This window comes from Strix aluco, chromosome 9, assembly GCF_031877795.1.
Source record: "Strix aluco isolate bStrAlu1 chromosome 9, bStrAlu1.hap1, whole genome shotgun sequence".
Classification (NCBI taxonomy): domain Eukaryota; kingdom Metazoa; phylum Chordata; class Aves; order Strigiformes; family Strigidae; genus Strix; species Strix aluco.
The window spans coordinates 20,500,182-20,517,965 of record NC_133939.1 but is presented as its reverse complement, the minus strand read 5'-3'; the positions used below and the strand labels follow the sequence as shown (position 1 = coordinate 20,517,965).

General features: G+C 44.6%; 1 protein-coding gene across 3 annotated transcripts in view; it reads right to left on the bottom strand.

The window, feature by feature from the left end:
* Window positions 1-17,784, bottom strand: part of DIS3L2 (DIS3 like 3'-5' exoribonuclease 2) — a 193,088-nt gene that overhangs the window by 49,444 nt on the left and 125,860 nt on the right. For all 3 annotated transcript variants that reach the window (XM_074834087.1, XM_074834088.1, XM_074834089.1), the window contains one exon: window positions 15,807-16,040. In XM_074834087.1, coding sequence (XP_074690188.1) covers window positions 15,807-16,040 — 234 coding nt within the window. The remainder of the gene's footprint in view (window positions 1-15,806; window positions 16,041-17,784) is intronic.

Below are 17,784 nucleotides of genomic sequence, written 5' to 3'. Positions count from 1 at the left end.
AGTTGCACTAGAAGACAGATGAAAGCTTGTAATACCCTCCATACAAGAGATAAACCCATTAAAATATGAACAGCCCCTGTGTCGATATAAGAGATCTGCCAGGTAACAAGAGAGATACAACAGTATTTCTAGGTTTAGTTGTATCTGCAAGCCAATAAACTGGAGCTGGGACTATGAAGATGCAGAATACCCTCATCACACCATGCTGATCTCAGTTTGACATTCTTCCCCGTCCTTTGGGGTGCTTCTGTGAAATACCTGGCAGTTCCAAAGTCCCGTCCTAGCACTGCTGACTCAAGCTTTGCTCATTCTCTCGGGATGATTTGGACTCTCTTGCAGCTTGTTACAATCTGCCAGGACTGCAGGCAGCAGGCAGCTGTGCCGTGTCCTTGGCCAAACCTTCCCCCCTGACACTGTCAGCAGCACAGGATGGGAAGGCATCTCCTGCCATACACACTCAGCCCACTGCCTTCTGCAGAGGATCTTCTGCGCACACTGCACCCCATAAACCACCACCCAGCATCCTGCCATGGCAGTGCCAGCTCCCTCCTCCCCGGGCAGAGGCGGGCTGTGTGCCATGACCTCCTCTCCCTTACTGAACTGAATCTCATGGCATGTCTAAGCATGGTTTCTCGGTGCACAAGCAGGAGACCCAAAGCTTTCCAAGGACATCCCTGCCCATTCCCATGGACAGCAAGAGCTGCTGCTGTTTAGCACAACCACCAGGCTCCCCTGGGAAGGGTCTGGCTGTAGCTCGATTGAATTCCTCTGGCAGCAACCTGTTCCCACTCACTTTCCTAGGGACCTCGCAGCTCCGCTGTCACAGGGAAAGAAGGAAGCAGGAGTGGACAGAGGCCAGGCGACTTGTCCCAGTGAGCCCAGAGCCCGCTGGCAGCGGGATAGGCACCCTGCCCTCCAACTAACCCATGGCCAGACGTCCTCCTCTGGCTCCGACGTGGCTGCACTTCAGCAGGGAAGCGATTTCTGCATGTAGATGCTTCAAAAAGGGCCCTGGCAAGGTTCACTCCAAAAAGGTGCTGTGTAAAATGTAAAGTATTTTTGTAGTGCCAAGTTGATGTCAGAGCCCACGACGCTGCTGTTGATCCCCGGGTTGGAGCGTGGGGGGTAGGATCAGTGCTCTTCTTCCAGCATTAACGCACAGCAGGCTGTTTATAACCCTCTATTCCACACTGTTATTTAACATATGTAAGGGGCTCGACATGGTTTATGTTCGGTAGTTGTGGTTTCCAAGCAGTATTGCATTTCTTCAAAATGAAGATACATAATATTTTAAAACTATTTTTAAAACCAGTCACAAATCTGCAATCTTTTACGTCATTCCTCCTTCCTCCTATCAAACCCAAACCATAACACACAGTCACAGAAGATCAGCAAGCTCACGTGCAAGACCTCGGCTACAAGAAACTCGTATGTGCACGCACACACACAGAGGGAAACTCAAAGCTGTAATTCAGTTAAATTGGTACAAGCTATGTTTAAGGTTTCAAAGACATCCGGGATGTAGTCCACTGTTTAGAGTTGTGGGTACCAGCACGCCATATGTGGAGAAGGAGAATCTAAGAGCTGAACCAAAGCATGAAGTATTTATTTAACAATCTGCCTCAGCAAGCGTAAGGAAATTAAAAGGTTTCCCGCCCCTGGGAGTTCAGCATACTAGCAACCTGATCATGTATCATCCTAAAGTCTCATCACTGCCTTCCCTTGCCAGGACTGACCCCATCCACTCCTAAAGCAAGTCACAGCACAACTGAATCTCTAATTCCCATTTTTAACATACCCCTCCACAAGGCAGAGTTGGCTGGGGCAGAGAAGTCTTTGAAAAAGCTTTAGAAACCATCCTTAAAAGAGAGTCTGTAAGGCACCGCTCCCTAGAAATGCCTGGCTTCTGCAGAGCATGGCAGCTCTTGTGCAGAGCTCTCTATTTTTTGCAGTAGTTTTGCATAAATCAGACTTTCCAGTTTCCGAACTTGATGGAGTTGGGGCTTTGTTGGGTTAATTTTGTCCGGCCAGTCCTGGAATTGGAGTTGTCCATACCAAAGCGGTAAGTTTTAAAGGCAGAAACCAACACCATATTTTACAGAGACAGTCAAGTTCTTATTAGTTATTTATTCCAACAATATTAAAAGGAGACACACCGCTTTCTCAGTCATTTTTCCATTCGTAGTATTTTGTTTTGTTTTTTTAAACCCATGAGCCTAATCCTTAATTTCTCTATGGAAAAGCTGGAAGAAAAATATTACAGGGATGAAGGATCAGCCTCCTAGAGCATCCACTGTGCTCACTCACCCTTTGGAGATGTTGGTGGGTTTGTTGTTGAGCTTATTTTTTAAAATATACTCTGAAAGTAAATAAATAAATAAAAATATCTCCAGGCATTTGTATTAGCTTGTGAAGGAGACACAGACAATGCACGGGAGGCTAGAAAGGAGCCAGTAAATTCTAAGGGTGTAGAACAGGAGAGGGGATTAAGCCTGGTGATTAAATTAGACAACGCATGAATACATTCCAATGCACAACATCACTCAAGCACTGGACAAAACATATGGCAACAATGGAAAGCGCTGCCCACGAGGTCACCTTTAATATGATTAGCCATGGACGCCTGAAAGGAGATCTCCCAAGTACCAGCGTGCTAACCCTCCTTTGTGCAGGGCAGAGAAGCACCCTCTGAAAGCCTTTGAGGCTCCGTGAACCCCGCACAAGGCTGCAGTGTGTTAAGGGATGTGCCCAAGTCCATTGAAAGCAGGACACAAAAAAAATGAGCTTCGAGGCCGGGCGAGCACGCTGAGAGTGGCTTTTGTTCCCTGCTCGCAGGGCACTGGCGGGAGCCGTCCCCAGGGTGTCGTGCCTGACAGCTGGGTCACCCCACGGGCTCTCCTGTTCCGCTTGGACTTTTCAACTCCACTGTCCCACATTCACCGGCATGGCTTGCCTCTTTGAAGGGGGAGAAAGCGCCTCATCCATCACTGACACGAAGGGAGTTAATTCACTTCTTTACAACTGGAAAGGCTTTTGCTGTGAGCAGGAGGGAGTGCAGGAAGAGTAATGAAATCCAAAAGGGAGCCAAATGATGCTTTCCTCTGCTAGACGCCAGCACTGGCAGCGCTTGCTGCTGGCACAGCCTGTGGTGGGTGAAAGGAGACTCTTTTGTGGTATGCCATTAGCTACTTCCAAGCCCTCAGTTCATGTTTACCACAGCCACTGTGTTACTTCACTTGGTATTTTTTTCCAGTCCTGTTGATCGTACTGCAGAACTGACCGAGTCCGTTTGGAAGCCTTGCTCACAGAAAGCAGAAACAAATTGCTTTTCGAAAGGACTGGTTTTTTTTCTTCCCTAAACCAAACCTCACACTGCTTTCCATAAACCCAACCTAAGGCTGAAATCCCCACTTAAAGCTGAAGAGCAGAGGTCCCTGCTAGGCTTTGCCCACTCTGGTTATCGCCCAACCGTGCCACTCACCCTGGCGTGGTGGCAATGCCACCAGGCGTGGGGGCACCAAGCTATGCTGTCCCGACTGCACTAGAGGGCATCTCACACCCCAGCATTTCTCTGCACCATGCAACACTGCAGCCACATCAAGCAAAACCCCGTTACAACAGCAGCCAGCAGGTTGTCTTGTCAACTGCAATGAGAAGAAACACTCGATGACATTAAAGATAACCTCGTGTGAGTCACTTTGCATGACTACCTTGCTGTAATCAGGTGAGCCCTTCAGACTGCTGAACTCTACCCCAGAGGATCTTGGCACGCTTGGCCAAGTTCCTTGCAAGGTTTCTACAGGCCTTTGGTATTTCAGATTCCAGGCAATGACTAATCAGGGACACATGAGGGACAGGCCCAACAGCAAACTTCTTCCACATACTTTGTGTATCTGCACAGTTGGGTGGGTGAAAGTCATGGAGACAACCTCAGGAGGAACTTGTTCCGACTACACAGGTCCCAGCAGCTATAAAGGCTCAATGACAAAGCAACAACAAACATGGCACAGGATCGCTGCCAGCTGAGCTCCTGCTATTGCCAGGAAAAGGAAAGGATCATCTCCTAGAGCCCTTTCCAGCTTTACATTTCCAGGATGCCATAACTGCTGCTCAAGCCTTGACACAGCACATCCCAGGCATCGCACTGTCACAGCTGACATTCAGCAAGCTGGGAAATGCCTACCTTCTCATACCAAAGAGTTGCTTTGGACCCTTCTAACAGATCTCATAGACTCTCATGGGATCTGCCAAGACTGAAGATCAAGCCAGTTTCTAATGAGACAAGGTAGATGGAGCAGCAGCTCCATGAAGGAAGGCAAGATTTTTTTTATTTTAGACAAACAAAAAAAACCCCTCCCCAAACATAATGCTCTCAAAATGAAAATTAATGACGGTTTGGAGAAATGCCTGTGGTGCACCCATTTCTTGGCTATTTAAGCTCTTTTCAGCAAGTCTTCCTCCTCTGAATCGTATTTTGTACTCATCGCTATGCCACCACTATTACAAAGGGTACTTGCAGCAAAACCACCGATCCTCAGTGCTGGGTCCAAAGCAAGCTACAGACCTACCAGACAGCAAGAGCAAGGATGAACCAGGCCTGGCAGCACACCAAGCCAAAGCTGTGCAAGAAACCCACCAGCCCAAAGAAGTCGGTTGTAGAAGCTGCCTGCCTTTCAACAATTTTCCTGAGGGCATGAAGCCCAGATGATGTCACTTCGCCCAACTGCTTGGGGGTTAGGACAAATCCCCTCTTTCCTGCAGTGCTCAGCTACAGATGGTAGCTGTGAACTCAAAAGAAAGGAGGTCATCAAGTTCCCCCTGAGGAGTAGCTGTTTCTCCTTACAAAGTGGGCACACAAGGGCAGGTTTAACACACACCCACCTGCTGGATTTCTTCATTCCAAGACACATGTACAACATCTTGTTGGTCCTGACATGTGGAGACCAACTGGTTTCTGTGCTGGGCCTGACCTATGGAAACTCCATTTAGATACCATGTTTCTATCCGGCCTCTCTCAGTATTCATTGTCTGCTCTAGACTTTATCTTAAAACTCCTTGGACACTGAGCAACAGCATTCCTCCAGCATGGAGAACCTCAGAGGGTTTAATACTGCTTTGCACTCTTTTAAGATAAGACACATTCGTTTGCTATCTCAGCTGGTCGCAACTGCACCATGTTCATGGTCTTCAAACCAATTTCAAGGAGCCTGTACAAATGCTTGAGAATTTGAAAAGAGATGACCACACTACAAAAGGATTTCAAGGTTGGTCCCCTGCATAAAGGTTATTTAATAGCAGCACCCCTTGGCACCACATTATGGATCCATCAATACACCTGCCTCAACATGAGAAACCAGTAACTCCCCTGCTCATTTAACCACCTATATGTTGCCCACTGGCTTATTTAAAAAACAAACCAAAACAACTAAAGAGCAAGGCAATGCAAGCACAGTATTAAAGACTATCAACCATCACTTTCAGTAATGTTTGAAAATAATAAAAAACAGAGAGCTGAAGTGAAAATTCAAAACCTCAAAGTAATTTCAACCATACATACATGAGAAGGGAAAAGTTTATACATGATGCAACAGAAAAAATGACTCACTTTCCAAAATGCCAAAGCCTGGTTTAGTTCATTCTGTCTTCTATACCTGCTAAACACATCACTGACAAATTATTCAATAAATTGCATTTTTTTAAAAATCCCATTTTAGCTATTTAAGCATTTTATTTCCTAGTATTGTGGGTCAGGTTCTACTCTAACATGCTAATCAGAAGTAAAGTGCTAGCTGGATCAATGAGGTTTCTTCTTGGAAAAACAAGGAGCTTCTTGAGATTAAAACAGAGACCTTGAAATTGAGGTGAAACTGAAGCCTTAAAGCTAATGCAAAACCTCCTGTTGATTCATGGGACTGAGAATTTCTCAGTTGGGGTGTTGATCCCAGCATTGCCATGAGACACCCAACAAGCTCCAGCTCCGCAGTCCCCAAGGTCAGCAGGATCAGAGGGATCAAAACCATGATGCAGCCAGTTTACCTCAATTGTCAAGGAAGGCGCAAATTAAATTTTGTTGTATTCAGGTTAGACTGGTTTTTAAAAGAAACAAACAATAGTGACTGTTTGGCTAGTTTGTATTTATGTGACAAAACCAAGTTTTTCAAGTCCAGTTAAAGGAATTACCCTCAAAACCCCCTTCACGGTGATTTTGCATGGCTGGTTTCTTTCAGATGTCTGAAGTCTCTCAAACCACTGTAGTTCAACAAACTTGTGAGGCTACTTTCTCACTGCCTCTTGCTTAGTTTTCAAGTGACCAACAATTTAATGGTAGCCCATCACAGATGGGCAATGGACTGTTGCCACCTTGGTTGGTAACTAATTAGCACAAATGCAACATATCTGCTACCAGCCTGGATCCAAACTGGAGAATGCATTCCCTTCAGAGGGCAAAGTTAAATAGTCCTGTCAGATTTTAAGACATTGACAATGCAACAACTTGTGAATATGTATCGTTGGGGAGAGATGGGTATTTATGCCTCAGGATGGAAGCAGGAAGCAACAAGGAGTCTCCCACAGCCGAACACAGCACTGCACAAAGAAGGAGCCCGTTCAGGGAGGAGGTCTTTCTCAAATCTCAAGTATGGACAAATCTCAGAAACAAGTGCCACGTGGACCAACAACCTTATCTGAGATGTCACGCTTCATGCTCCCATTTTACTCAATTACTTATTCAGAGGAAATCTACACTCTGAATTATGCTTGTATGCTTGAACAACTTCCTTATTGCCATATGAAGATGTTGAGAAGGGCAAGGTAAATGATCTAGACTACTAAAGAGAGATTCAAAACCACTTGCTTTCAAAACAAAACCAAGAGGTTGCTCAATAAAATGTAGTCCCAATGAATCACTGCAAACTTTAGCAGAGCATATTATTTCAGGAGACATGGGCTTGGACTTGGAACATTTAAAGATAAACCCGAAAGTGGACTTCAGCAGGCGCTGGCTTCCTCAGAGGGGGCAAGATCAGCTCCATCCTCAGCTCAGCTGCTGGGATCTTGGCTAAGACTCTTGTAGCCTCATTTCAGAGGGCTGTGGAAACCACAGGTGCTTTCTGAGCTTCTTTGTACTTCAGCATCCATATGTTATGGATGAGAAAAGATAAAACATCCCAGGACTCAGGAGTCATCATGCCCAGAGACACCTGATAAAATGAGCTGTGGTCATGGAAAGCAAGAATTTTTTTCTCCTCTCATTTTGGAATTGAAATGAGAAATCACAGAACTGCAACATCTGAATCTTTCATCTCCTTCCAAATGTTGTCTTTTGTCATTATACAATTAGCCTTTCTCCCATTTACTGTTAGGTGAAACAGAACTGGCTCTGACAAAGAGCTGCTACATCTTCACCTACGGCAGACTGATCACATTTGAAGTTACATCACTCAACATCCAGTGACTCCATCTAAAGAGAATGATGGATTAGCCATGCAGTCAGCTATAATTAATACCTGAAAAAACCCCTTGTCAAGACTCTGTTCAAATACGTGATAAACGGAATCTGAAACAACAAGAGACTTTCTGATGACGTCCGTTCATTGCTGGGGAAGAAAAACACCATCAACTGAAGGGCAAGACTCTCAGAGCAAGGATTGTTTCCTCTGCAGAAAATGTAAAAGAATTTCCTCCCAGCACTCACCCCATGTGCACCTCTATGCAAACACATGTTTTCCTGGGTTTTATCTGTCTTTCTATCAGAGACACTGAAGAACCAGTTTGTTTCTGCTTCATTGAGAACCAGTTTTTCCATCCTGAACCTCTTTTAATATAACCAGCAGAAGCCACTACTTCCTTCCCTACCAACCTCAAAAATACCAGTGAGCGGCCTGCTCAGCTGGATCCAGCACTGAATTCTCTGTTCACCTTAGCTATCAGCTTCCCATTTGGGACACATTCCACAACACTAAGCCTCCCCTCTCACTGCCCTAAAGATGTTATTTGGCACTGAGGTCCCTATGAGTAAGTGACTCCAGGCTGCCTGTCACACAGGCATGGGCAAGACTCATCTATGTCCAGCTAGACCAGGAAACCAAGAGATGCCTACTTCATGTGTGAATTTGGAGTACCTGCAAACACCTTCAGCCCTACCTGCAGGTCAGCATGTGATGACTGCCAGCTCACCCCAATTCTACAACAGCTGATCACTGACTGGATTCAATAGATAGAAAAAGCCAAGCAATTTGGAAGGTATGACGAAGTACTGACCACTGCACCCCCGTCCTGTGCAAGCAAGAGACTCTTCCATGGGATAGCAGCACACTGGCTTGGTCCTGGCACATGTAAGCAAAGCCTGAGAACTGAAAGGACTGGGGAGAGAGACCACTTGTGAAACACACTGATTGCTTCTGCATTGCAGAGACATGCTGGCCACAGTTCAGCCCTTCATGCTGATGTGCCTTGTTTCTCTGCTTTGCACCATCAGAAGTACCTGCTGGGAAACTAGGATAAAAAAATCCTGACCTTAACAGAGCCAGCAATAAACAGCAGAAACAAAAAAGCACCAATTCTTATTCAATAGCTGTCAGTAATAAACGTGAGAGGAAGAGTACGGTCAGCATTGGCCTAAGGCACTGGATTTGGCCTGAGAATCAGAAAAAGGCTGTCCTGCCAGCTCTGCCACTGACTCACTGCGTGAGCTCAGGCAACTGCTTCACCTCTTCATGCCATTCACATCGCCTGTAAGGATGGAGCTGGCCTCCCCTCTGGTACTTGCTCTGAGGCTCGCAGATGAAAGAAGCTGTTGCTATGTCAAACAGCATCTCAAAATTAAAGCGTAAGACCCCTTTTGTTTTGAGAAGTTTCTGAACTTGCAGGTCTATGGTAGATTTAATAAAACTCAAGGGTTAAGCTGTGTTTGTTTAGAAGAAAAACACTTGTACACGACTGGCAAACTTGAATATCTGAGCTAGCGGCTGGAATACTTACTCCAGGAAGAATAAAGTCATAACCCACTCTTGCATTACTGATGGTAAATTAATGCCAGAGCACCACTGTGTGGGGAGCTCCTTCCTGGCTGTGTTTGCCCAGACATCTGGCTGCAGTGGCTCCCAGCACGATGCTCTACAGCCGAGCCCTGTGCTCCAGTGTCCGACTCCCCCCTCCTGCCAGAGCCAGCTCGACCACTTCACCACCTGCTCCTGCTGGGACACAGCTGCTCAGCTCTAAAAGAACGATCAGGGAACGGCAGGACATGTGCGACGACATCAATCCTACTCACACCCCTGGGAGGACTTCATTAAAATCCCAGGGCAAAAGATTAGATTCGTAGGGCTTTCCACTCAAAATCCTAATTTAATCAAAATATTTTAAAACCTACTGGCAATGCAAACATCTCCATGCAAGCAGAAAGATGCTCAGCCAACACAGACCTCCTCCATAACACGACCCCGCAATGCCTCCTTCCTGCGCGCATCCTCGGTGTGTGTGCAAACTGCCCGATCTGAGCCATTAGCTGTTCCTGACGACAATGATGACATTTCATATTTGCCTGCAAAGTACCATGTTCCCTGTGGTATTGTAGGAAAGACATTTTGAAAATCATTCCTACTTCACTAACGCACCTTTGCAAATGCATTTCGATTACTCCTGCGGGGAAGAGCAGTATCCCCCAGTAGAAAGCTGCGGCCTAAGATGCTCATTTTGACGTATTAACTGGGGCTATGTAAAAGACATAAAATCCCCAAAGGAAATTAATCTCCAAATACATCCAACATTCCCCCAGCTGCCTTATGTATCACACAGTATAAGCAACTGTCCATAATGATCGTATAGCACCTGCTGTCCCCATTCTGGGTATCAGTGATGTCTCTTTAACCAGACATCAAAGAGAAGGAGCAGACAATGGTGGAATTGTGATAGGAAGTGAATAGTGAAAGCTCCTTGTCAGTCTGCATTTCCATTTATCTTACAGCACCATACATACAGCCCACCCTGCCTCTGTTGTCATGTTCATGCACTGTTGCTGTAACGGCCTCTTTAGGGAGGTATCATGGCAGTTTTCAGGATTTTGTAAATGGGCCTTTTGGATTTTCTTTTGGGCCGAAGCAAGTGCCAAAGCAGGTACACACCTCAACCTACTCTGAGGAAACCAAACTGGGGATGAATCTGGTACCAATGTCACATCCTAAGTGATGAGCACAAGGACTTTCTCTCTGAGACTGGACAAAAATCCAACAAACAAAGCAATGCTCCCCAGAGAGATGCTGCCAAGAGTCAGGGGTTGGAGCAAAGCCACTTACTCCTCCCCAGAAAGGTGCGTGCACTGAGAGTGTGCAGGGGTAGCACATACAGCAGCCGTGGCTAGAAAACCTAAGCATCACACCAGGGAGTACTCAAGCCAAGATGGCCTTTCCTGCCCCAACAGCATTTTAAGACATAAATTCAGATCATGCTGTTAGGGAAAACATAGGCATATTCAGTTAACTGAGGTCTATACAATATTATAGCCTTTTGCTCTCCCATCTAAACATTTTTTCCAACCTAAAGTGCCTTCCATTCATATAATAATATATTGTATTTTGCACACAATGACTGTTCACCCAGAGTATAAATATTTATTACTTCCGTGTAGCAAGAAGACCTGAATGCTTACTATACAAATATGAGGCAGGAAATATGACAAAACAATTTTCCATAATTATGTCCAGCAGTTATTCATCTTGGAAAATTTTAATGGTGATAGTAATTAATCTGTGGCTCTTGAGATTTCCAATTAAATGGCATTAGCTGGAGTAACTGTTTAAAAATACGTGTTTCTGTCCTATCCCATTAGCCACAACTAAATACGAAATCTCCCAACATACAGTGTCACATCCTGCACATACAATGTCCTCCTTCCTCCTCCTTTTCCATGTGTGAATGGCTTGAGTCAACCTCTCAAAGTTGTCTGCATTAGGTAGGCAGAGTCAGTTCTGAGAGGTTCAAAAACTACACAGAGCTGGTTAAATATCCAGTATGCCATAGACCTGGGTGTTCTGGAGCTGGTATTCTGCACACATTCTGGTGTTTGGGGTCTTTGTGCTTGTTTTCCTATGTCTCCTGCAGCAGAAATACTGTAATACTTCAGGACTCCCACCAACATTAATTAAACAAAGCTATTCTCAAAGTTCACTTATTTCTTTATCCCCAGCAGTCACGGACAGGACCGCAGGTAAGGTCTCCAGTGTGATACAGAGCTACAACAATACAATTTTTAGTATCTTTAAGTTACTCAAAGCAATAGAGACCCACAGGGAAAAGCAACCCTTGCTCAGATGACAAGACAGCGGCATGGCACACAGTCTGGGAGAAAGCAGAAGCGAGACTGTCTCACTAGCAATTCAATTCTTAAATTTGCATTTAAGAGTTCTCATCTTTGCCATTTTTACCCTTTTTTTTCTTCCCTTTTCACACACACCTGCAAAGCTGAATGTCTGTTACAGAGAAAGCAAGGAGAGAAGCTATTCTAGCAAACAATTCAATGCCATTAACTGGTGTAATGGAAATGCACTTTAGTTGTTCTCACAATGAACTTTGGACAATGCCAACGTTTTGGGCAGCCAGGTGTAAGTGTGCTGGCAAAGGCAGAATCACCGGCACAACAAAAGTCACCGCTCAGATCACAGACAGTTGTCATAGAGACAGATCAGCATCCGGGGGTATTCTCATTTTAAATATGCACAGAAATCCTTTTTAACCTGTCTTCTTGTAGGCATCTGTCCTTGTGATTCATTTATAAACTGCTGAGGCCAAAAAGAGAACCATTTATCAGTAGGTCTCCTCTAGGCAGGCTGAAGCTAAGGAGCTTTTCTGCAAACTTGATTTTTTTGTTGAAAGCAAGTTTCTATCTGATTCTCTGGCTAGTGTTTCTAAAAGCTGTGGTTTGGGGAAGTGATCCAGCTTCGAAGTAACCTGGCCAGGAAAAAAAAGGAAAGTTGTGGGTTGTGCTCACTTTGGTTTTTAAAGCAGGTCAGATCCCTGCTCCCAATTTATAGTGTGGGTGCACCACGAGCCATGAGAGGACAGCACAGGGGTGGCATTTCATGGTCCTGGGCAGGAAGGAGGCGGTGGAGGCAAAGACAATATTGCAAATATATGAACATTTTTTGTCAAAGTCACAGTACAAGGCACCTCCTGCCTTTACATCTAAAAGCTGCAGCTCCAAATGAGAAGGAAAAGAAATACATTAATCTCTGTCTGTGTGGACAACGTTTCATAAGCTCCTTAGCCACTGAAGATGCAAAGACTTTAAACCTCTAAAATTCAGTGCTCAGCTGCCTTCTGGAGCTAGGAAACTGGCAGGCAGCACAGGAAACCATATCCTACGGAAAAAACCCCAGAAGGGGCCTATGAGGACAGCAAGATCCCACGGAGTGACAGATGTGTTGCTCTGGTTGCAAAGAAGGTCCTCAGACCTAAGGTCCAAGGCAGCAGGATTCCCCTATGGACCTCTACAGAGGCATAAAAGGAACTGGGAGGGGAAAGAGTAGCAGATATGTAGGCTGCCATGGCCAGGAGCAAACTGAGGCAGGAATTCAAAATTACACAGCCCCAAAGAGACACATATGTACTGATTCTGAATCCACAAATCCTAAGCTTTCAAGACCGTGTGTTACCTCTGTAATCTGTCTCAAGGTCTTCTGTGTGACTCAGACATATAATTCCCAAGTTATTAAAAAAAAAAAAATATTCTTCATCCATTGACCTACAAGATTTCTGCTTCTAAAATTTCTGCTAAAAGATAGAACCATGGGCAAGGAGATGCCACTCTCACACTACATCATAAAAATTCAGCAGTGACATTCAAACAGAAAACATTCCCCTCACCATGGCACGGCCAGCCTGACACTGCTACATCTTACTGGAGCCATCCTATGTCAGGTACAGGGAGCTTCCTGGCCAACCAGTATTTCTGCTATTATAAATATATGGCCTTGAATGGCTTCATCTGAGAGATGTTCTTAGTTTTGGGGAATAAACCCTAAATTATACAGATACTATGGGGGAGATCAATATCATTCCAAAGAGAAAACTGAGGCAGACAGGGAGAGCACCAGCCCAAGGCCACCACAACCAGTGGCAAATTAGGATGGGAGATTCTTTCCCCAATGGTTTTCTTAATACTAACAGAAAGGACAAGAGCATGTCAGACTGAAAAATGACAGACTGGAAGTGAGAAAAAAAAGTCATCACTGTTCAATCAGGAGTGACCCCAAGGTAGAAGCTCTCAAACATAATGCAATGTATAGGAAGAGGGCTCACATCCCTTGGAAAAAAAAACCACAGGAGTCATCCATGCCCAGCCACCCCCTCCCTTAAGACTGTGGGATGATCATTTCCTTTGCTCACATATTTATTTGGAATCTGATAATTCATTGCCCCTAGTTTCCTGCTGAAGTTTGTTTTCCATTGTTCAGGATTTACATTACTCAACAGGAAATCAGTGAGAGGTCCAGTGATTAGAAAGGTGTGTTTCCCATTCAGACCCACCCTTGCTCACTCGCTCGGGGCTGGAAGTTGGACCCAGTGCACAACTGCATCCATGAGAACTCAGGGATGTGGGGGAGCAAAGGTAGAGGGACTTATCTCCTTCTGTTAAAAGCTACAGATTGCTTTGTCCAGCCATACACCGCTGGCCATGTGCACACACCCATCCCTCACATACTGTTTGTACTCAGGCCTTACAGTAACCACTTTCTCCGTGTGCTCGGGAGGGTGTACTTTATCAAAATACAAATATCAAGACAGCACTTAAAAAGAGTAAGTACAGAGAAAGTGTCCCTTGAACTAAAATACACTCCCTTCACAAAGACCATTACTTTCACTCTGACACTCTTGCCAAGGGAGAGAGTCTCTGTGCAGCATATAAAGTGCCACTTGTGAGATATAGTTCAGTTTATCACATCGGTTAGGAACTAGACTGAGTAGGAATCAGCCCTCTCTGGTGCCCTTAGCAGTGGCTTTTAACCCCAAGCTCACATATGATGCTCCAATACGTTCTCTTTAATGGCTCCTCTAGCAGCACAGAACAAAACAAAACACTGCTAAATCTTTAATGGGGTATCACTGGAACAGGATGCTTCCCTGGCCAAATCCTCCCATTGAAAATGTCACAGCTGTTTTAAAACATATTTTCCTGAGGTTACTTTGACAACAGGTACTCAATTCAGGCACATACAGTGACCACTCAGCACTACACTGTAAGTGTGACTTGTAGAATGCAGCTGGTGACCTTCCTGGGGCACAGCTCCCAGTCACTGCCGACTGAGTTCCAATCCAGACATCTCCAAGGCTTCCCAGTTAGCTCATCAAGTGCAAAGGCTGGATTTTTTTTATGTTTCTCTAGCATTCAGAGTGTGCTTGGGAACAAAAGCTCAGCGTATTAGCCACTGTATGACAAACCTCAAAGAGGGAACCCTCTGTTCCAAAAGAGGTTTAAGAAAACTCTGCATGACTTCAAAGTGGGAGTCTGATTTCCAAAAATTACCTGAATCTAATTTTAAGAGTGATTATTTCCTTTGAGCAAGGAGGGACCTTGAGCAAATACCCTTGCTCCAGATTCACTTATGTGTGCCTAACCAGTGCTCCAAGTCTTCCTACAACAGATGTAGGCAAGATAGCCTCAGACACCACAACGCCTACACCAGAAAGTTTATCCTAAAGTATAACTCCAACCTCTTCTGCTGAAACTCAAGATACAAATGTCTCATCCTGTCCGTCTTAGACATGGGGAAAAGCACATTGCCTCTTCTTCACAGCAGCTTCGCCAGACTAAGCCACGTGCTCTGTCAGAGAAAGTCAGAGATTACAGACACTCCTTGCTCTTGTTGCTCTGCAATGATTTCTCTAAAATCAGACTTCCCTGCAACTGGAGACAACATTACAATTCTGAGTAAAATGGAAGGGTTACAACATACCTCTTACATACAATAGTCCTGTTTACATATCTTGGTATGCTAGCTTCTCTCTCAGCAATATCCTTATGTTGACTCATGCTCATTTTGCAAAATAAAACAATAGAGCTTCCTTATATTAAGAGATTATTTTGTCTCCTGCTCAGGAAGGCCACTGGGTTCTATAAATTACTGGAACCTCCTATCCACAAAAACTGTCAGAAGCCACCTCAGAGCAGCTGAACTTCAAACGCAAAAGTGTTTTTGCTGTGATAGTCTAAAATATCTGGATATACTTGTAAAATAGAAATGACACATACCACAACTGATACAAGATTATTTAAATCACCCCAGACAGAAAACCTCCTCACCAGCATTTATTTCTCTGAAACACACCCAACACTTACAAGCATTAGCTTAGATAACTATAGCCATTTTTCCCTGTGCAGAGAACTGCTATGAAAGTTGTGGAAAACATGAGTATTGCAAGCACAGAAATGAAGTTGGAGAAAAAGACTTTCACAGTGAAATGTGCACTAAGGATATCTGAACTGCTTGATAATGAATGACACCATCATGATTTGTTACGCTGTATGAGTTACTTACCCAGTCCACCAGGGTTTTGGGATTTTGAAAAATGTTGAAAGATCGATCACTCCTTAAAAAACATAAACTTTTTTTCTTTTCATCCTACTTTATTTAGTGCTTCTGGTACATAATTTGATGCTGCTCTTAAGAAGACTGACACAAAAAGCTGCCTTTCTGTTCCAGCATTGACTATTCCCTTTGAGTTCTTCGACTAATCAGGAAATTCTTAGGGAGTACAACATGAAACTGCTTCAGTGGAGTGGGAGCCCCTTACAGGGGCTGGACTTAACTCACCTGGTCTAAGCGCAGAGCACCATCAATGAAGCGCTGTTTGCGGAGGTGCTGGGCGATTCGATGCAGGTTCAGCACAGCTTGCTGGATCTCGGCTATTGAGTGTTGAGGGGAGACAGGAGGTAGTTCTTCAGGCGAGAACACCTTCCCAGGGTTTTCAATCATACTCTGTGCATGGTCGTAGCTTAGCTTCACACAGGAGCACATGACTGTCCGCCCAAGCCATTCATCAAGGATCTGCAAAATTGGAAAGTGTAAATTGATCTGAGAACTTATTCTTCCAGTGCACAAAAGCTTGAGAAGTTGTACAAACACTGGAAGGAATGACACCAGACCTCATCACTGACTGTGATCTTCCAGTGAAGATCTTCTCATGCTGAGACCATCAGGCTTTTTCTCTAGTGTCCAGTAACACGTATATGCACAATACATAGGTGCAGGAGTGGAAACAGGCAGATATACACATGCAGGAAAGGATCTCCTATCTAAAACACAGCAGATTGCATTCCACCTCTTTATTTGAAGTGTGGCCAGCAGGGCACAAGGGGCTGGCCTTAAAATACTCTTGTTTTCAGGAGTACTGCAGAAACCCCAGTGTCTGACTAGCACTTGTGAAACTGCCCGAGTAGGACTTTGGTGGGTCTGGAGAAGAGATGGCCAGTCACTGACCCCTTGTTTCTCTGATCATACCTATGGTCCTAGGCACAAACTCAAGCCAGGAACCCTTCTGAGCTTCCAAACTGTTTTGGAATCTAGAGGAAAATAATCTATAAATCAGCTATAAAATTATTTTATTTTAAACCAGAAGCCATTCCCATTTTAAACTCTGTAACAGAATACCAATGTAGAAGTAGCAATTCAGAATTATTTCTTGAAGCAGAAAGGAAAATCTATTTTCAGCTGAGATATGTAACAGCATCCAAAAGCTCATCAAGCCAGTGAGAAAGTGTAGAGGGACAAAGGGGCAGAAGGCTCTTCAGAGGAGTCAAGAGCATTGGCATGAGGGCTCTGGAGATGGATGCAGTCTGTGATAAACCATTCAAAGCACAAGTGCTCAGAGAATGAATGGAGAATTGTAATTCTGCCTTAGCTACAAGTGCCACCTTACCCCTTCATCAGCACAACAGAACATGCTAAATTCTGCAAGTGATGGTGTCCAGGGAGAACAGCCAGCTCTCTCTATGACAGACTCATCAAGGACACTGTTTCAGAAAGGCAAACCCTCTTCTTAACGGGAGAGGATTGATCCCCAAGATACCTTTGTTGCCTCCCTCCCTTATGCCCCACAGAACATACATGCAGTATAACTCAGCACCTCAGAGCTCTGAAAGTCACAGGACATTTAACTTAATTTCTAATTAGAAAGTGTCCTAATATCTGAGATGCAGCAAGTGATAAATCTTAAATGTGGTTCAGCTTCTTGTGGTGATGGGGGATCCATATCCGGTAGGTCAGTGACATCTGATGAAATCTGCTGGACCCGAAAAAACTCCTTATATTAAGCCAGCACTATCTCTGGTGTGGAGGAGGCTGCACTGCTCTTCTGAATGATCCACTTCCAGCAAGCTGAAGACTAATAGCTGGTTGGCAATAGAGATACTTCAGATTTCAGTAAGACACGGATGGTACTCAGGCACCAAAAAGGTGGTGTTCCTTGTTGAGGTGATCTGGGAGCAAGGCTGAGCAGCCTTCATTTCAGTTGAGCACTTCCACAAACCCTCTAGCTCTTTAAACTTACTGTTCAAACATTTTCAGACATTACCTCTATTTCCCTGCTAGTTCCTCCATCTCCAGCTATTAATTTCTGCATCAAAGGTCATTATCCATTCTGGCCCTCACTGTTACATTATCCCACATTAAATATTTTGTGTTTGGAAAGCACTTTCATTTTGGTTTATGAAGTAGGTGAGTCAATTCCATCATGTACATGCGTGTTGAAAAGGGTTAAGGACTAGGCACAAACCAGAAGGGTAATTCTGAA